The 21,159-nt window shown below is 40.8% G+C and overlaps 1 protein-coding gene across 1 annotated transcript in view; it reads right to left on the bottom strand.

The window, feature by feature from the left end:
• Window positions 1-4,151: 4,151 nt before the first annotated feature.
• The window catches only part of LOC122798676 (zinc-binding protein A33-like), a 418,021-nt gene continuing 401,013 nt past the window's right edge, over window positions 4,152-21,159 (bottom strand). The window contains exon 6 of the mRNA XM_044067768.1: window positions 4,152-5,297. Within this exon, the coding sequence (XP_043923703.1) occupies window positions 4,771-5,297 (527 nt within the window). The 3' untranslated portion in view covers window positions 4,152-4,770. The remainder of the gene's footprint in view (window positions 5,298-21,159) is intronic.

Here is a 21,159-nt window from a genome sequence, read left to right as displayed (position 1 = left end):
ATTCTGGCAACTGAAATTAGACGCAACAAGAAAAACAGGGCTAAATGATCATTTAAGTATTAACAGTGTACTTAAATTAAGGGCAGCAAAGTTATAATAAAGCATAAAGTTATATTAAATTATTACAGCACTTTGCATTGAATTTAATGACTACATTTTTAGTAGAGGTCCATATTTTATATATGCATTTGGTCAAACAGAACAACATATTTGTATATTTCTGTAATTTAGTATATTATTTTTAGGCATTAAGGTTTTGTAAGGAATTAATATGTTTAATCATGAAACTAAGGGTATAGAGTTTAATTGAGTGACATCGTGTCCATTAATATTAATGAGATGATTTTACTGGTGGAATTCTGTATGAATATTTATGAAAGACTGACTATTTTTAATTAATAACTGTTCTGATGAAGCTCAGGAGATTCCTGGGTGAAAGCGCTTAATGGATTTTTACTGTTACTGTTTATTTTATTAAAGTGGTGGGTCGTGATTCTACAAGTGGTATTTTCTTTTTTTTTCAAGCAGAGATCACCTCTAAGTGGGCAATATGAGACAGAGTATAGTTGGAGTTTTTTTGAGTCTGTCCATATAGGACAAGTGTTTAAGGCCTAGGATCATCTTTGTGAGGTATGCTTGCAGCCTCTCCAGTTTTTGCAGGTGTCTAGTGAGGTACATAGCCAAATGGGGCATTGTACTCGACTGGCCTAATGAGGGAAGAGTAGATGGAGACAATGATCTCTTTCTTCTTGGATGGAAAACCCTTAGTAATGAGATGTGCCACATAGAAGGAGTGTCTGATCACAGTAACAATGTGGTGGTCAAAAGAGAGGCTGCTGCCAACCTGTGTTCCCAGATCTCCTATAATGCCTTCTGTGTTCAGTGGACCTATGTGGTAATTCATGGGAACTGGGTTTTTCCCAAGGGGATAATGACACATTTTTGACATTGAGCTTAAGGCCATTGTTTTGATACCAGTCGTTGGTCTCGGTGAAGCCTTTCTCTAGGATGTCAACATCACTTTGGGAGTTAATAATGGCTCCAAACTTGCAATCATCTGCGAACATTGTCAGCCAGAGTCCCTTGGTGTTGGCCTGGACTTCTGAGAAGTAGATATCAAGCAGGAGAAGATCCAGGATCGATTCCTGTGGGACTCCACTTGTGACTGGTCAGCAGTCTGACTTGGAGTCAGCTACTTTCATATTGTGGGTTCTATGAGCCAGTTTACAACCCACCTAGTGATACAGGGGTTGATGCCTAGCTTAGTGAGTTTTTCTATGATTCCTGAGTGGGGAATGGTATGAAAGGCCTTGGCCAGATCAAGGTAGGCTGTATGAACTATCTTGTCTTCATCCACAGCTTTGGTGACTGACTCAAAGAAGTCAGCCAAGTTGAGCAGGCAGGATCTACCCTTCAACAAAACCAAACTGTGTGGGATCCAGAGTTTGGAGATTCCCTATATCCTTGTTTATTAGGTCCATGATGATGCATTCCATAGCTTTGCATATTAGACTTGTCAGGCTAATGGGGCAATAGTTCCTAGGGTCTGTAGTCCCTCTTCCTTTGTGGAGAGGGATGACTATAGCAGTGTGCGATTTGGTAGGGACAACGCTGAGGTGAGGTTGTGATTGAACAGGGCACACAGGTGAGATGCCAGTTCACTCTGTAGGTCATGTAGAACACAGCCAGGGATATTGTCAGGTCCCATAGAAGCTGTATTCTTGCACTTGGACAGTGCTGTTTTAAACTGTGCAGCAGTAATACTGGGTGCCTGGTAATCTACTGGTATTGTAATTGGTCCTTTGTGGGAGAGAGGGGCAAAGTTGGCACTGAATCTGTTGGCCAGTATATTGGCAATATCTGTTGGGTCAGTATCGGAGGTACCATTGTGCAGTAGCTAAGAGCAAATCTGGCTATTGTCATGGAGATTCTTTACATAACTATAGAAGGCCTTGTGGTTGTCTTTACTGCCTGCTGCAATTCTGCTTTCATAGCTAGCTTTAGAGGATTTGATGAGGGATCTCAACTTTTTGTTGAGGTTGATAAGGGAGTTTTTCCAGTCTTGGAACTTTACCTTATTCTGCATCAGTTTCCTCCTTCTGTTGTAGAGTTTGTTTATGGCAGGGGACCACTAGATTGGCTTCCTTTTTTGGAGGAGAGCATCTTGGTTCTATTGGGTATGGAGAGATCCATGCATTTATGTACGTGTTTATACAGTGCCTTGGTGTATGATTCGGTGGTCATGCAACTATTCTCCATTTACATGCCTGCCGTGAAGTTAGCCACCTCTCTTTTTAGGAGCCCAAAGTTAGCTTTGAGAAGTTTCTTATAGTGGTTACCTTTTGTGGGGGGGGGGTGGATTTCAAAGGTGATTAGTTTGTGGTTGGATCTAACCAGGGAGGAGTTGACTATTGGTGTAGAGCAATGGTCACCTATGTTAGTAATGACCAGGTCAAGGATGTTGCTACCTCTAGTGGGGGTAAGAATGAGCTGGTCCAGGCCATTGGAATGAATTCCAGGAAACATTAGGCAAGTGTATTGGTACATGAGTAGTTTTCCCAGTTAATGGAGGTGTAGTTGAAGTCATCAGTATGAGAGTGTTAGGTTGGACCGTAATATTCTCCAAGGTGTTTAGGAACATGGAGTGTGAGTCTTGGGACATGGTTGGGGACCTATAACAGGCTATGACCTGAATCTCTGTCTTACCAAATGTTAGCTGCAATGGAAGTATCTCTGATGTGTTATGTTGGGCTACCAGTCTGGAGGTGTGCACATCCTTTATGAATATGGAAACACCATCACCTTTGGAACTTCAGCCCAAGTTCTGGGGCTGAAAGGTGTGGAATGAGTTATAGCCTGGTAGTGCAGGGGTGCTTTCTGCTGCCTTGAACAGGTCTCTGTTACAAAATAAATGTCGATGTTCTCCATTTTAACGAGTGCTTTGAGCGAGTGTATGTTGAGATTTAGACCTAGCATTGAGCAGCATGATCCTCCGATTGCATTTGTTTGTAGCTGTTACATTGGTAATTTGGTCTTTGGAACATGACCCAAAAAAGGCACTATAGGGGTGGCAAGATCCTTGGCCAGTATCTGGAAGCCCAGGGGAGACAGATGCAGGCCATCTCTGGCAAAGTATTGAGGGCTGTCAATCAAATCATTCCAGGCAGACAAATACTGGATCCCCTTAGAATGACAACTGAAACTTATTCAATTGTTGAAATCAATCATTTTCTGCTTGTACTGTGGTAGCAATCTCCAAAATGCATTTACTCCAATCAATAAATGGACAAATAAATAAATATGATAAAATATATACAGACATACCTACAACTTGACAAGTCTGGTATCCTAGCCAACAGTCCTTACCCATAAAACTGATGCATGCGGTATTCAGACTGTGGGATACTGAAGCTGTGCACACAGAGTTCATGCTGTGGAACATTGAGGCTGTGCATGCAGTGTTCAAGCTATGGGTCAGTGAACCTGTGCATGTGGTGTTCAGGCTGTGGGTCAGTGAGGCTGTGCATACAGATTTCAGGTTGTGGGTCAGTGAGGCTGTGCATGCAGTGTTCAAGCAATGGGTCAGTGAGGCTGTGCATACAGTGTTCAGGCTGTGGGTCAGTGAGGTTATGCATGCAGTGTTCAAGCAGTGAGTCAGTGAGGTTTTGCATGCAGTGTTCAGGCTGTGGGTCAGTGAGGCTGTGCATGCAGTGTTCAGGCTGTGGGTCAGTGAGGCTGTGCATGCATTGTTCAGGCTGTGGGTCAGTGAGGCTGTGCATGCAGTGTTCAGGCTGTGGGTCAGTGAGGCTGTGCATGCAGTGTTCAGGCTGTGGGTCAGTGAGACTGTGCATGTAGTGTTCCGGTTGGGGGTCAGTAAGGTTGTGCATGCAGTGCTCAGGCTGTGAGCCAGTGAGGCTGTTCAAACTGTCTGGAGCTACTTATTTATTTACTACCAGTCTTAAGCACTGTGTATTTAAAGCATTTTTAGATTAGAAAGAAATGCCACAGAAATGTATTCCTTTATTTTTGTTTGGCACTTTACTCATAACATACAACAGGTAATGAAGTTCCAGATAATCAAAACTTAGTTAACAGAAGTTATAAGACATTCTTCTTAAACTGAATAAGCAAGTATAATATTTTGCAATAATAACATTTAGTAAATAGTTGATTAAGCAGGGATTTGTAGCTTTTCGTGAAATTTACAAGTCTAGAATGTTTGAGAAAGTTCAGAGCAAACACTAACTGATATCTAAAGTACTACAGTTTCAACATTCCAAAGCTGCCAGTGAGTAGAGCTGAAATTTGTGACTGCTTATGTCCTAACTTTGCAAACAAATGGCTCCACAAGCAGAAATTACATATGTATGACTTAAGTCTGCACCATGAGTAGTGATGTGTATATATATATATATATATATATATATATATATATATATATATAATGTTCAGACTTTTACTTGGAGCAAATGCAATTTTTTGTTAGGAGTCATGTAAAAATGTTGCTTCAGCACCACACCCCACCCCCGGAGTAAATAACACTTGTGTATTAGGAGTGCAGTACAATTAATTAATTTCATGTAACTGTTTAATTAGCCACTAATATCGGTCACTTCTAAATATACTTCTACTGTGTACATGGCACCATTATAGCAGTTCTGAAATAGGTATATTTCTACTTTGTTATACAGTGACTAAAATGTATTTTATAGACATTTGGATGCATCAGTAATTTCCTTGACAATAAACATTGCTATGTGCAAATCATCATTACAGCTTTAGGTGAAATAGTTTTAGTGGTTTTGAATAAGATCCAACCCAAAAATAAGGGTAAAGTCTCTCTGTGAAAGTATCAGTAAAGGTGTAGATGTGGGACATGTTATCTGCATTGTAAAATGACACCTGACCTCCCTCATAGTCCAGGTACACTCCAATCTTTTGTGGATTCACACTTAGTCCAAGAAATGGGACTGGTAAACCCACAGAGTAGTACATCTTGTTTGACAGATGGATTACCCAATATCCATCCTTTGGTTTCTTTGCAATTATCCCCTTCCGGTTGCTGGACTCTTTGGTAACACCTAATTCCCAGTCAGGCTTGCACCCCACCTCCACTTCCCAGTAATGCCTTCCTGATGTGAAGCCCTGTGATCCCAGCACACAGTGATGTGAATCATATCTTTTACGGCTGTTAGAGAGCTGTAGTTGAACAAGACCATGTGTCACACTGGTAAGGTCCTTAGACAGAGTAAGCCAAGGATGTGCTGTGTTAGGGTCCAAGGTTAGATGAGACAGGCCTGTAAAAAGAAAGCAGTTCATGTTACAGGTTCTGCCTGGATGGAAAATCCAACATTCATAAATGCCACATAGTACACATTAGTACAGCATAAGTACATTTTGAAATACAAATTAAATTGTCTTTGCTGAATTATTCCCTAATAATGTTCCACTCCCTCAGGTCTAGCAGGGTACAGAACATAAATCTCATGTCAATTAGTTGTGGTCCATGAAGATTAATGACATCAAACTCTGAGACAGTTATCGTAGAAATAAATATAACAATGTTTTCTAACAAACTAACCAGCTACAGTTAATTATATTAGTATTTAATCTTGGAAATCATCTATATCATTGAAACACAATTTCAGAAATTACTTAAAACAACCAACTCTAGACCAGCTGATCTGTCATGGATTTCCACATAATTGTCAGAGTCAAGGACCAAATCTCAGTGTGGGGTGGGGTAGGGGGGGTAGTACAGCTAATTCAGTAGTTGACACAGGCTTTGTCTCCCTTACTTCCTTTTTTCCACAACCATTTGTTGATAGACTGACATAAACAAGAACATCTCACATAGCAGACTCACAGTCACACCTGGGGTTATAGATGGGAGAGAAGACCCATACCCAATGTCAGCACATAAGTATTACTGTACCTGCATGGTTCATAGGTTGGTATTAGGCTATTGGCCCTAGGGCCTATACAAGCCTAGCCATAACAATTCCCTGGCTATTTCTTCCCACAATATTTACTTCTCTGGACCCCTGTCTAGCAGGGTGACTGACATGATCCTCAGGGTGAATTTCCTATCTCCCATCCAATCATCAAGGTTCCTTTTGAAGAGGGCCAAAGAGGCACTCTGCTTGACATCTATAGGCAGTCTATTCCAGAGTATGGGGAGACTCTGGGTTAGGAACCTATCCATCCAGCATGTTTTGCTCATTGTGATGACAAGGTTTGGATCCCTGGAGCATGTGGCTCTGAGGAATTGAGATTTCTTTAAGTGGAGCATGTCCAACAGCTCAGGGTTTGACATGGCCTTGTATATTAAGCAGAGATAGCCTCTGAGTAGATGATATGCCACAAAGTATAGCTGGAGTTTTTTTAGATGGTCAGCATATGGCATCTGCTTTAGGCCTGTGATTCTTTTAGTGAGGTATTTCTGCGGCCTTTCCAGCTGTTGCAGATGTTTTGTGATGTACATATCAAATGGGGCGTTATACTCTATAATGGGTCTAATGAGGGATGAGTACAGTGGGACAATGACCTCCTTTTTTCTGGATGAAAATCCCTTAGTGATGAGTGTGCCACATAGAAGGATTTCCTGACTGTTGTGGTGATGTCGTTATCAAAGGTGAGACCACTGTCCACCTGTGTCCCTAAGTCTCTCATCACACTTTCAATGTTTAGTGTACTGCCACTTATGTGGTAATTCATGGGTACATGTTTTTTTCCAAAAGGGATAACTATACATTTCTTGGCATGGCACCAAGCATCTGTTTCTGTAAGGCCCTTTTGCAGAATATCCACATCATTTGGGGATTCAATAATGGCTCCCAGTTTGCAGTCATCTGTGAACTTTGTTAGCCAGAGTCCCTTAGTGTTGGCCTGTACTTCAGAGAAGTAGATGCCAAACAAGTGTGGTCCCAGGACTGAACTCTGAGGTACTCCACTTGTCACTTGTCTGGAGCTGGATTTGGAGTCGGCTACTTTTACAGTCTGGGTTCTGTCAGTAAGCCAGTTGGCAACCCATTGAGTGATGTAGGGATTTATGCCCATCTTAGTAAGTTTATCTATGATTCCAGAGTGGGAGATGGTGTCAAAGGCCTTGGTGAGGTCCGGATAGGCTGAGTGGACTGCCTTACCCTTGTCCACAGCTCTGGAGACTGATTCAAAGAAGTCTATCAGGTTCAGGAGACAAGATTGGCCCTTCATGGACCCAAACTGGGTGGGGTCCAGTGTTTGTAGGTTGCCAATGTCTTTGTTTATAAGTTCCATGATAATGTGTTCCATGCCCTTGCAGATCAGGCTCGTCAGACTGATGGGATGGTAGTTCCTGGGATCCAAGGTGGAAACCCCCTTGTGGAGTGGGATAACTGTAGCTGTGCACCACTCAGTGGGCACAAAGCCTGAGGTGAGGCTATGTTTAAACATGACACTTAGGTGAGGTGCCAGTTCATTTTATAGTTCATGTAGTACACAGCCCGGGATGTCATCTGGTTCCATGGATGCTGTATTCTTAGCTTTGGAGAGTGCGGTTTCTACCTGTGTGGCCATGATTACCAGAATTTGGCAATCTTTTGGTAATGAGATGGGCCCTTTAGGGGGTGAGAGGTGGGTGAAGTTGGCACTAAACCGATCTGCCAGGATATTGGCAATATCCTTGGGATCAGTATATTTAATGCCATTCTGTTGTAGCTCAGAGCAGATCTGAGCATTGCCATTTAGATTCTTGACATAACTATATAATGCCTTGTGGTTGTCTTTGGAATCTTTAGCAATTTTATTTTTGCAACTAGCTTTTGAGGACTTTATGAGGGATCTCAGCTTCTTACTGAGGTTGGTAAGGGAGTTTTTTTGCATCCTGGGATTTTCCACTTTTCTGCAACAGTTTCTTTCTTCTGTTGTACAGTTTGTTTAAAGCAGGGGACCACCAGATAGACTTCATTTTTTTGTAGGAGAGCATCTTGGTTCTATTTTGGATGGCATGATTCATGCATGAGTGGATATGCTCATACAGTGCCTTAGGGTAGGATTCGGCAGTCGAGTTTTAAGATCCCGTCTGCATGGGTTTCATGAAGTTTGTCACTTCTGACTTGAGTAGCAAGATGTTGGCTTTGGAGAAGTTTTTTATGGAGGTTTCCTTACTGGGGGGTGGGGGTGGGATGTCAATGTCAAGGGTGATTTGCTTATGGTCAGACCTGACCAATGATGGGGGTGGCCACTGGTGTGGAGCATCTATCTCCCATATTGGTAATGACCAGGTCTAGGATATTGGAACCCCTGGTGGGACAATGGATAGTTGTGATGTCAGGTAATCTTAGAGAGGTTACTCCGGTACTGTTAGCTGTCGCCTGGCTGTGGAGAGATGTATCTACCCCTAACTATTTCTAAGGGGGTTTCACTTTGTGGGCTTGAAGTGACCACAGAATAGTGTACATTTATGCATGTGTATCTGAATGCGTACATACATTTATTTGTTGTGATCACCAGAAGTATCCTGTGGTGAACTGAGAACAAATGTAGTAATAATATTTATGTAAATAAGATTATACTTACTGTACAGACCATATCAGAGTACAGAGACATAACCAAAGTGCTGCAAGAGAAATATGACGTTTTTTGCACTTAATTACAGGCAATATACAGGCAACATCATGATTACAATATGAAAACTGTATCAAGAGTACAATGAAAATAATCTGTAGCCTCTACAGCCAAACTTAATGGTCTCTTTTACAGTTAGATGCAAGCAAGACAATATAAACATTAGTTCACAATGAGGATTGTGTTTGTGAAATGTTGTGTAATGTGCTACATATTAAACAATTATGACTATCATTACCTGAACACCTGGCATTAGAAAGAGCAAATACATGGCATTAGAAAGAACTTTCTTATTTATGAGGTTTAGTATGTATGCATGAGTATATGACAGCTGGTTAAAAACTCAACAAAGCAAACTTTAAAACATCAAGTAAAACTACTTGGCTCGAAAAAAAACATGGAAAGCACTATTTTTTGCAGGGGACAAGCCCTTGTACACCCCTTTTATAATTATATATACCAACTCCAACATCAGACTAGAGCGGGGAAAGCAAAAATTTCCCACAGTTCATGATATCCCACAGAAAAAAGAAGGTAATGTGAAATTTTATTTACTTACATTTGTTAACCAGGTGATGTCCGACTGGGCCAGGAGCCCATTTTCAATGGAAGCTCAGGGAGAAAAGCTCCAAAACAGTAAAAAATACTAACAAAGCAAACAATACTAGCAAAGCTAACATATTATTTATAAAATAAATGCAAATTCAAGTAACAATTTGTACAATATATACAATGAAGCATTAATGGAGACACAATATGCAGAGAGGCATTAACAGAGGCACTAACAAGCAGTTACATGTACGGCAATGTTGCCTATGAACCCGTGTCCAACAGTGCAGCTGAGAGAAGATGTAAAATATAAGTAATTCAGCACAGAGATAAAGGGGAAAAGTAGGAAGGATGGTGGCAGCAGGATAAGGGCTACAGTCTGAAGGAGCAGAAATGAGTGATGTAGTTAAGCAGCTAAGAAGAATTATTCCGGAGTATGGCAGGAGCAAAGCCAATGATTAGCTAGGTAGTCCTTTAGGAGTTGTTTGAACTCATGATAAGATTTTTTGTGATGGGCTGAGGAAGAGTGTTCCAAAATCTGGCAAATTTGTAAGTATAGAGGGAGTTGCCATGATAGTTGCGGGAGTGGATAACCTTTAATATTAGTTTTTCAGAAGATCTGAGTGACCTGAGATTAATATTAGGTTGGACTAGGTTAGAAAGAGCAGGCCAGTTACTGGATTGGTGGACTATTTTGTGGGCCATGGTAAGTTGATTGAGAAATAAAAGGTTAGGGAGTTCTAGGCAGCTGAGCTGGAAGAGAACTGGCCAGTGGTGAGTCCTGCATCGGTGATTAGTGACAGACTTGGCAATTTTTGTTGTAGCAGGATTCTAGGTTATTAAGGTCAGTCTTTCACAGTTTGTGAATATATGGGATCCATAGATGAAGGTAGAAAGCAGGTGTGACTGAGCAGTGTCAAGCCTGGCTCTTTGAGTAAGGTATTGCTTGGCCTTATAGAGGGTGCCAAGTTTGATGTGGACTTTTTTGACTGTCAGTGAAATATGTTTATCAAATTTTAGATTATTATCTATTGTGACACCTAGAAGTTTATTCTGGTTTGTGGGTTCTAGCTTGGTTCCATTCAAGAGAGGATTGTGAGAGGGGACTGGCATGGTTTGGATTTATTATTTCTGAAGACTATTATCTTAATTTTGTTTGAGTTTAATATGAGTTGATGTTCAGTCAGGTATTTTTCTATGTCCTGAAAAGAAGTTTGTATTTTTATTTGAAGTTCCTGGAGTGATGGGGAGGAGCAGATAATTGTGGAATCCGGCATACTGGACAATGGAGGCTAGTTGAGTTGCAGAGCTGAGGATATTTGTAAATATGCTAAACAGGACAGAGCCTAGTATGGAACCTTGGGGAACACTGACAGAGATGGACAGTAGGGGGGAAAGACTGTTCTCCAATTTGGTGGCTTGCTGTCGATTGGAAAGACAGCTAAGTTACCAGGCCAGGGAAGATGAACTGAAGCCATAAGATAAGAGTTTGCTGAGAAGTAATTGGTGGAAAATGGTGTCAAAGGCTTTTGACATAGTAAGAAAGATAGAGGAGACAAGCCTGCCTTCATTTATGAGATGCTGAATGGTGTTAGTGATCATTATGGCAGTGGTAGTACTATGTTAATGTCTAAAGCTGTTTTGAGAGGTAGATAATAGGCTGTGACTAAGAAAGTGTTTAAGGAGTTGCTTGTGGATGCATTTTTTTTAGATTTTTAGCAAGATGGGAGAGGATGACTATGGGACAGTAGTTAGTTCTTTAGAGAGTCCGCATTTTTGGAGAAGAATGATATGTGATATCTTCCAGAGAAGTGGGTCAAATTGCTCTGCAACAAAATGTTTAATCAGGATAGATATGGGGTAGGCAATAGAAGGGGCAACACTTTTTAGAAATTCATTGGGTAGTTGGTCTGCTGCAAGACAGCAGGGTATTAGCTTGGTTAGGAGAGTTTTTATGTAACTAGTTTGAATGGAAGTAAAAGTGAAGGGATTGGAATTATCTAGAGTGGGAGTGTGAAGAATAAGAGTTGATTAGGCTGACTACCCAACAGGAAGGTGATAGTGTTTATAAAGTGAGAGTTGATTTGAGTTGCAATATGGTCAGATTTGTTTAAGGTGACTGGTGCATGGGTTGGGGTTCACTTGGGGCTGAGAAGATAGGTAATGCTTTGCCAGAATTTTTTGAGGTTGTTAAGGTGTTCAGGATTTGGAAGGAAGTTTTCTTGTCTGTTTTGTTTCTTAGCTAGATTCTGTAGTTGTTGATATGTTGCGGTTTACTTTATCTTTGGTGGTATAGTAAGTCAACCAGGCTCTATCTCTATGTTTAAGTAGTAGTTTGGTGTCATTGGTTAGCCAGGGTAGGTGCTCAGCTTTTGAGCATACTTTTCTAGTAGTAGCAAAATTGTTAAGTGTTTTGAAAATGGTATGGTTGAAATACTGAACAGCCAGGTCTAGCTGGAGAAGTGGTATTCAGTCACAATGTTGGATTAGTAGATTAAAGGTAGAGGGGGAGAAGTCTTTCTTGCTATGGATGTATTTGTAAGTGATGTTGCTTTGAGTATGCAAAGGTTGGAGAATGGTTGCTGATGGAGTCTGAAAGGCAACCGGCTAGGTAACTTAGGTTGGGTTTGTTAGTCAATATCCAATCTAATGTTGACTGCTTTTTTGAGTGTTTGCCTATATGAGTTGGACAGGATATGGTCTGGGTGAAGTTGAAAAGGTTTAGGAAGTTGGAGGGATTACTGGATAAGCAGGAGTGCCAATCAAGTTTGAAATTGCCTAGAATTATAGTTTCTTGTTTGAAATTGGTAGATGCTCAGGAAAGTAGACTTTCAATGGTGGAAAGATTATTACCTGTAGGGAGATAGGTGGCTATGATAATTAGAGTTTTGTTTGGGTTGATTTCAAGTCAGGTAATTAGGATTTCAGAGTTAGATAGGTCAGGAGCAGCACAGTTTAGTTGTACAACTTTGAGGGTGTCTTTAAACATAACAGCAGTTCCATCACATCTTTTGTTTAATATGTCTAATCTAATAATGTTATAGCCAGTTGTGATAACTTCTTTGTCTTTAATGTAGGGCTTTAACCAGGTTTCAGTTATCACAGCTACATCTCATGAGTAGGTGGCTAGGGCCACATGGAATTCACTAGATTTTCTTATGATGTTATGGAGACTGAAATTGGTTAAGAGCAGGTCAGCATTAGAGGTTTTTGGAAGAGGGGGTAGGATGGGAATGTGTAGTAGACTGGATAGAATTTGTTGGGGTGGTAGGTGGGGAAGATTGTAGGTAAAGTGAGGATTTAGTATTGGGTTCTGGGTTGGGATGGATGTCAGCTTGGAGTTGAATTTGTTTTATAGAGTGTAGTAGATGATGTATAAGTTTGTTAATTAGTTTCTCATATTTGAGAGCTGAGGAATTAGGATAGTAGGCATGTATGCATTTGAAAGGTAGGAAAACAGAGGTTAAACTTTTATAGAGTTGTGGGCTGATGTTAAGTTTGAGATTGTGGGTAATGGGTGGACAGTGGAAGAGTAGAAGAGTGGGAGTGTCTAATTTTATATGAGTTGAGGAAGGTGGAGCTATAGCTAACGTAAAGAAAATGGAGTAGAAAAGTATTGGTTAATAAGGAGTAGTAGTGATGCATGCTGGGTTGAGCGGTGGAGTAGTAGAGAAAAAAATGTAGGGCAGATTAGGAGTAGAGTGAGTCGGTTGAGAGCAGTGATTGGAGTATATAGTGGATGGGGTGGGGTTGATAATTGAGAAGATGGGTGTGGGTAGGCTGAGGGGAGTAGGGGTGTGGTTTGGTTAGGTATTTGGCTCTTTTGAGAGTAAGGTAATTGCTTGGCCCTATAGAGGGTGCGAAAGCTCTGATGTGGACTTTTATACTGGACAATGGAGGTTAGTTGAGTTGCAGAGCTTTTTGAGGATATTTGTAAATATGCTAAACAGGACAGCTTCCCAGTATGGAACTCAGAACACCGACAGAGATGGATAGGGGAGTATCGATATTCATCAAAGCGATACCCACACCTCCAGGTTGGTGGCAAAGCACGAGCATCAGAGACCATCCATGTGCAACTAATAGTGGGTAAAACTGCCTTCCAGTTTATAGCCTGCTACAGACCACCTTCCCAAACCCAGGAACCCCACTCGGCCTTTGAGAACACTGAAAATATGAAGGTCTCTCCAAAACACCATTATATTGGGCACTTCAACTACCCAAACATAGACTGGGAGCATTACTCTAGCTCCAACACCTAGCCCAAAGGTTCCTAGAATTTATAAACTCAAATGCTATGGAACAACTTGTTACCACTCCCACAAGAGGGAAAACATACTGGACCTGATTATCACCAACATGGGGACTCTATGCTCCAGACCAGAAGTGTATCCCTCACTGGTAAGATCAGACCATAAACTAATCTCACTGGATATTCACATCCCGACCCCACCCCCGCCCAGAAAAACCACAGTGAAAAACTTCTAAAGCAAATTTCACACTCCTCAAAACTGAGGTGGAATCCTTCAAAGCCCCGGCCTGTGGAAAATATGGCCCAGACCGCAGAATCCTTTATAAACGATTCTATGAACACCTTCAGGAATGCATGGATCATGCGATCCCAAATAAAACCAAGACCCAATCCTCCAAAGGCAGACGCCCTGTCTGGTGGACCCCAGCCATAAAACAAAACTATACAATAGAAGGAGGAAGCTACTAAAATGATAGAGCAAAATCCCAAAAGGGAAGGCATCACTGATCAGTATTAGCAAAAAACTACGGGCACTCATAAAATTGTCTAAGGCCAGCTTTAGAGAAAAATTGCACAGGACACTAAGGATAATCACAAGGCTTTTAGTTATGTTAGGAACCTGGGTGGTAATTCCCAGATATGCTCAGAATTAGTCCAAATGACAAAAATACACTGAACCCACAGACATTGCCAACATCCTAGCTGACAGGTTCAGCGCAAACTTCTCCCCTCCCAAAAGGGCAAATATCTATCCCAGCAGAGTGCTGCCCCTGACATCTCAGATGCTCAGGTAAGAGCCGCCTTCCAAAGCAAAAACACAGCATCAATGGGACCAGACGGTGTCCCGGCTGCGCCCTACATGAACTCAAGAAGAGCTAAACCCAAACATAAAACTACTGTTCAATCTCAGCCTTACTACAGGATATGTGCCCAAAGAGTGGCGTGACAGCAACAGTGGTCCCTTCCATAAAGGTGGTGCCTCAACGGATCCTGGAAACTATCGCCCATAAGCCTGACTAGCTTGGTCTGCAAAGCTATGGAAAGGATCATCATGGACCTCATAAATAAAGATATTGGGACCTACAAACACCGGATCCTACCCAGTTCGGGTTTGTTAAGGGCAGATCCTGCCTCTCAAACCTGGTTGATTTCTTTGAAACAGTCACCACGGCCATTGACGAGGGAAGGTGGTCCACACAGCCTACCTGGACCTCGAAAAGCCTTCGATACAATACCCCACTGGCATTATAGATAAGCTCACCAGCTTAAATATAAACCCCTATGTCACTAGATGGATTGTAAACTGGCTCAAGGACAGAACCCACATGGTTAGAATTGCTGGAGCCATGTCAGACTCCAAACCAGTTACAAGTGGTGTCCCACAAGGCTCAGTCCTGGGACCTCTCTGTTCGGTATATATTTCTCGGAGGTACAGGCCAACACGGAAGGACTGTGGCTGACCAAGTTTGCAGATGACTGCAAACTGGTGTTATAATCGACTCTCCAGCCGACACAAGCATCCTCCAAAAGGGCCTCATAGAAACAGACAACTGGTGCCAGAGCCATGGCCTCAAGCTAAATGCCAAAAGTGTATAGTCATCCCCTTTGGCAAAACAAAGTGCCCACAAATTACCACATAGGTGGTAATCCATTAAGTACAGAAGAAGTAATTAGGGACCTGGGGACCCAAGTTGATAGCAATCTCTCATTTGACAACCACGTGGCCAAAGTGGTTAGAAAACATTTTATATAGCCCACCTAATCATGAAGGGATTCACATCTAGATCAGGGAGGTCATCGTGCCTCTTTACTCATCCCTCATCAGGCCCATAATTGAGTACAATGCCCCTTTGGGATGTACCTTACCAGACACCTGCAGCAACTGGAAAGACCCCAAAAGTACCTCACCAAGAGGATCAAAGGGCTCAAACAGATGCCATATGCTGCCGGTTAAAGAAACTCCAGCTCTACTCAGTGGCATACCGCCTGTTCAGAGGAGATCTGTGCCTGACATATAAAGCCATGTCCAACCCGAATTAATGGACATGCTGCACCTCAGAAAATCCAAATCCCATCGAGCCACGCTCGAGAGACTTGAACCTCAGCACTGAAATAAATAGGACATGCTGGAGGGACAGATTCATAACCCAGAGGCTCCCTTCACTCTGGAATAAAATCCCAGTCCAGGTTAGGCAGAGTCCCTCATTGACTCTCTTCAAGTGGAATCTTGATGAGTGGATGGGAGATCATAGGTTTACCCCGGGTATCACTTCTGTGTCACTGTTAGATAGAGGCACAGTATACTAACCTCAAAAAAGGGCATAGCAAAATAAATTTAAAATGGGTGGCGAAAGCCAAACACATTCTGGCTAGGCTTATAAATGCCCTAGGGCAGATAGCCTAGTATGAACCTATGAACCTATGAACCTAGGAGACAAGCCTGCCTTCATTTATGAGATGCTGAATGGTGTTAGTGATCATTATGGCAGTGGTAGTACTATGTTAATGTCTAAAGCTGTTTTGAGAGGTAGATAATAGGTTGTGACTAAGAACGTGTTTAAGGAGTTGCTTGTGGATGCATTTTTTTTAGATTTTAGCAAGATGGGAGAGGATGACTATGGGACAGTAGTTAGTTCTTTAGAGAGTCCACATTTTTGGAGAAGAATGATATGTGATATCTTCCAGAGAAGTGTGTCAAATCGCTCTGCAACAATGTTTAATCAGGATAGATATGGGGTAGGCAATAGAAGGGGCAACACTTTTTAGAAATTCATTGGGTAGTTGGTCTGCTGCAAGACAGCAGGGTATTAGCTTGGTTAGGAGAGTTTTTATGTAACTAGTTTGAATGGAAGTAAAAGTGAAGGGATTGGAATTATCTAGAGTGGGAGTGGGAAGAATAAGAGTTGATTAGGCTGACTACCTAACAGGAAGGTGATAGTGTTTATAAAGTGAGAGTTGATTTGAGTTGCAATATGGTCAGATTTGTTTAAGGTGACTGGTGCATGGGTTGGGGTTCACTTGGGGCTGAGAAGATAGGTAATGCTTTGCCAGAATTTTTTGGGGTTGTTAAGGTGTTCAGGATTTGGAAGGAAGTTTTCTTGTCTGTTTTGTTTCTTAGCTAGATTCTGTAGTTGTTGATATGTTGAGGTTTACTTTATCTTTGGTGGTATAGTAAGTCAACCAGGCTCTATCTCTATGTTTAAGTAGTAGTTTTGTGTCATTGGTTAGCCAGGGTAGGTGCTCAGCTTTTGAGCATACTTTTCTAGTAGTAGCAAAATTGTTAAGTGTTTTGAGAATGGTATGGTTGAAATACTGAACAGCCAGGTCTAGCTGGAGAAGTGGTATTCAGTCACAATGTTGGATTAGTAGATTAAAGGTAGAGGGGGAGAAGTCTTTCTTGCTATGGATGTATTTGTAAGTGATGTTGCTTTGAGTATGCAAAGGTTGGAGAATGGTTGCTGATGGAGTCTGAAAGGCAACCGGCTAGGTAACTTAGGTTGGGTTTGTTAGTCAATATCCAATCTAATGTTGACTGCTTTTTTGAGTGTTTGCCTATATGAGTTGGACAGGATATGGTCTGGGTGAAGTTGAAAAGGTTTAGGAAGTTGGAGGGATTACTGGATAAGCAGGAGTGCCAATCAAGTTTGAAATTGCCTAGAATTATAGTTTCTTGTTTGAAATTGGTAGATGCTCAGGAAAGTAGGCTTTCAATGGTGGAAAGATTATTACCTGTAGGGAGATAGGTGGCTATGATAATTAGAGTTTTGTTTGGGTTGATTTCAAGTCAGGTAATTAGGATTTCAGAGTTAGATAGGTCAGGAGCAGCACAGTTTAGTTGTACAATTTGAGGGTGTCTTTAAACATAACAGCAGTTCCATCACATCTTTTGTTTAATATATCTAATCTAATAATGTTATAGCCAGTTGTGATAACTTCTTTGTCTTTAATGTAGGGCTTTAACCAGGTTTCAGTTATCACAGCTACATCTCATGAGTAGGTGGCTAGGGCCACATGGAATTCACTAGATTTTCTTATGATGTTATGGAGACTGAAATTGGTTAAGAGCAGGTCAGCATTAGAGGTTTTTGGAAGAGGGGGTAGGATGGGAATGTGTAGTAGACTGGATAGAATTTGTTGGGGTGGTAGGTAGGGAAGATTGTAGGTAAAGTGAGGATTTAGTATTGGGTTCTGGGTTGGGATGGATGTCAACTTGGAGTTTAATTTGTTTTATAGAGTGTAGTAGATGATGTATAAGTTTGTTAATTAGTTTCTCATATCTGAGAGCTGAGGAATTAGAATAGTAAGCATGTATGCATTTGAAAGGTAGGAAAACAGAAGTTAAACTTTTATAGAGTTGTGGGCTGATGTTAAGTGTGAGATTGTGGGTAATGGGTGGACAGTGGAAGAGTAGAAGAGTGGGAGTGTCTAATTTTATATGAGTTGAGGAAGGTGGAGCTATAGCTAACGTAAAGAAAATGGAGTAGAAAAGTATTGGTTAATAAGGAGTAGTAGTGATGCATGCTGGGTTGAGCGGTGGAGTAGTAGAGAAAAAAATGTAGGGCAGATTAGGAGTAGAGTGAGTCGGTTGAGAGCAGTGATTGGAGTATATAGTGGATGGGGTGGGGTTGATTGATAATTGAGAAGATGGGTGTTGGTAGGCTGAGGGGAGTAGGGGTATGGTTTGGTTAGGTATAAATTTAAGGAAAGTGGGGTGGTTTAGAATGGGGATAGAGAAGAGGAGCGGATTGAGCCCAAGTGGGGCGAGGGTGAACAGAGCAGGCTGAGCATGGAACTGTATCTATCACAGCAAAAAAAAAATCAGTTGCAGAGGCAAGGTAATTCACTGAAACGCTATGGTAAGCAGTTAGAATTAAAAGTTATACAATGTGCTTAGCGCACTTTGCAAATCTATGATTTTCAACCAGCTGTACTATCTTTTTTCTATGAGATCAATTTATTTCTCTACCAAAATAACACTCACATGTGCATACTTTATGTACACTATTTCTTCTTTAACCTGCTGAGAGCTGTCTCCAGGGTATATGTCTTGTTGGGAGCTTACTGCTTCCCATTTTTATTTTCACCCATTTTGTAGCCAGTACCTGGCAAATATTACATGTTGCTCTAGCATGGTCATCACCACGGAACATAAAAACACACTTGACAAGGACAAGATCACCATCTCCTACTGGCTTAAGGCTAAACAACTAACAATGACTATAAGTAAAGTGAAGACTTTATTTCCTACTAGCCCCATGACCACTTTAACCAGGACAGTCTTCCACGCTTCATACAGATGCAGTCCTTTAGGAATCATGGCATGCCGCCAGATGTTTCTCTGCATGCCGCCAGATGTTTCTCTCTCCATCACTAATCATAGTGACACAATTCAATGCAAATTTTAGAGTAACACTAAAAGGCTGTTATCATAGTTCCCATTAGTAAATGGCTCTCCACCTGCTCATCTCCAATCTGGATGATCTGGAACACTTTCTCCTGCCTTTACACAAACACCATTAAGTTCCCTAACCAGATTTAGGGTCTTCTCATTGATTGCTCCCATCACTTAGAATGAATCACCCAAATGAATAGGTAACCACCCTCTCTGCTTTCAAAAGTAGGTTAGGAAATACCCAGGATAGCTTCCCTGCTGCAGTGACCTATGTCATGTGACTTAATTGACAGTTCTTACCCCAGAAATTGCTTTTCTGTTCCTCACTCACATTTTATTGTTAACAGTTTTCTCTGACATTTAGCCACTGGTAGTTAATCATTTTATTTTCCAGTCTGTACCTCAGTCTGGCGGCAATGTAATGGGAATATAGGAATCATATTATAGTAAATGTTAATTTCTTTTTCATATTCTGTAATTCTGAATGCTTAAAGATGTGTTTCAGACACAGTAACTGCAGCTTTTAATGAAATGTTCCCTTCCTTTTCCTCGAATGAGTCGAAAAGTAAAAACACAGAAGTCTGTTGAATTAAGACGAAAAGCGCTAAACCATTACTTGTGTATTCCACTTCATTAGCAACATAATAAATCTGTGTTTTTACTTTTCGTACGTGTTGGAGACTCTGTGTTTTGGTCAATGTTTGTTATTCGACCTTCCTTTTCCTGTTATTATAACAGACAGCAAAGCAGCTAGTATATGTTTCATCTCTGTCTTATGCAAATTCTGCAGCTGTGTTACTAAATTAAATTAAGGAAGAAATATCAGTACAGAATACTTGTAGACAGTACTAAGGAAACAACATAAGGATGTCAGAGGGGCTTATGCCATAACTTATCCTTATGAAGTTTTCTCAAACACATACGTTCACCAAGTCATACTGCAAGATAGAAAACAGTTTGAGACATGACTAGATTCAGCGTTCCTTATTTAGTAAAAGATCAATGATATGCTCACATATGTGTACTTTTCACATGAATAGCAGGAGTAGTTTTAAGATACTGATTTGTTAAAACTGTGTCAAACCATGTGTACCTCATACTGTACGTAATGTCTCTTAATGTATATAAAGGGTTGTTTTGTCAAAGTTCTGTGGGATCATGTTAGCAAATTGCTGGTCCCTGGCATGACTTGTAATTCAGAATAAGTAACATATTTGTATAACCAGATATTTTGTTTGTCTTTGTATTATTTCTTACCTTAACAGCAACCTTGAACAATATCTACTTAGTAACTTTACTGATACTCTGTAGCAGAATCTTGCTGTTTTTGTCTAACCTAGCACAGGGTGTTTTCTGCTGTATTTCCTGTATTCCTTATACATTTGTAATTATGCTGGCAGTGACAGTCACTAAAATTTAAATGTGGCAACTTATGACCACAGATTTCCATGTCACATTAGGTTGTATCATACCGATTTAACATGGTAACACTGATGTAACCTGCTTTGTAGTTCTTTTGTTTCCACCACATACAGTGCAAGGAATGAAAACTGAAGAGATAAAGGATATAAAGAGGGCATTAGAAAGAACTACAGAGGCAGACACACCGTAATGCCTGCAGACCTCTTGGACTTTATGAGCAGATAGATCTACAGCAGAAGTTTTCTGTAACACAGAAAACATAAGGATAAAAACAAAACATTCAACTGGACAATTTCTTAGGCTTGTTTTAAATTATTTGGTATTTACCCTTTATAAGGTTCCAGTATTTAGGTTCACTTTTTAAAAATGTTTTTGCTTTACATTGTAAGCCCATATTGTGAACTTCTCGAATTAGGGAGAATGTGTACATGTGCATCATGCATAGTCACATTGATGGAAAATGTAGGTCTGTTGATCATACAAGTATGACATTTATCTTCAAATTTAGTTCTCTGCCTTCATCTCATTCTACTTTTTAATGTGGATCACCTTTTATGTTACATTTCTATGCATACATTTACGATAATAGCTTTAACACACTATCATTTTATACTGTTTTCTTCTAGACCAAAGTTCCCCTCTACAACTTCATTCTCTAATCAGTAATTTCTTCTAAGTTGTTGCAAGTATACTAACATTGGCCCAGTCCTTACTTCGATTTCACTCCCTGCCCACTAAGACACTTGGTCTGTATTCTAACTCTGAGGAAATCCTCCCAGGATTTAGAGTAATGTTGTCACAAGTGGTATTTGTGCATCTCCTCCAAGCCTAGTAGTGCTACAATGATACAAATGCAGTGCAGAGACATGAGAGAGAAGCATGAAGCAGAAGTTACTTAGTACCTCATGTCTTGAAATAGGAAACTGCAGTTAGAGGT

This window comes from Protopterus annectens, chromosome 3.part1 (assembly GCF_019279795.1).
Source record: "Protopterus annectens isolate FY-2018-M chromosome 3.part1, PAN1.0, whole genome shotgun sequence".
NCBI classification, from domain to species: Eukaryota; Metazoa; Chordata; order Ceratodontiformes; family Protopteridae; genus Protopterus; species Protopterus annectens.
Note: the sequence above shows the minus strand (reverse complement) of the source record. Positions and strands in the feature narration are given on the sequence as shown.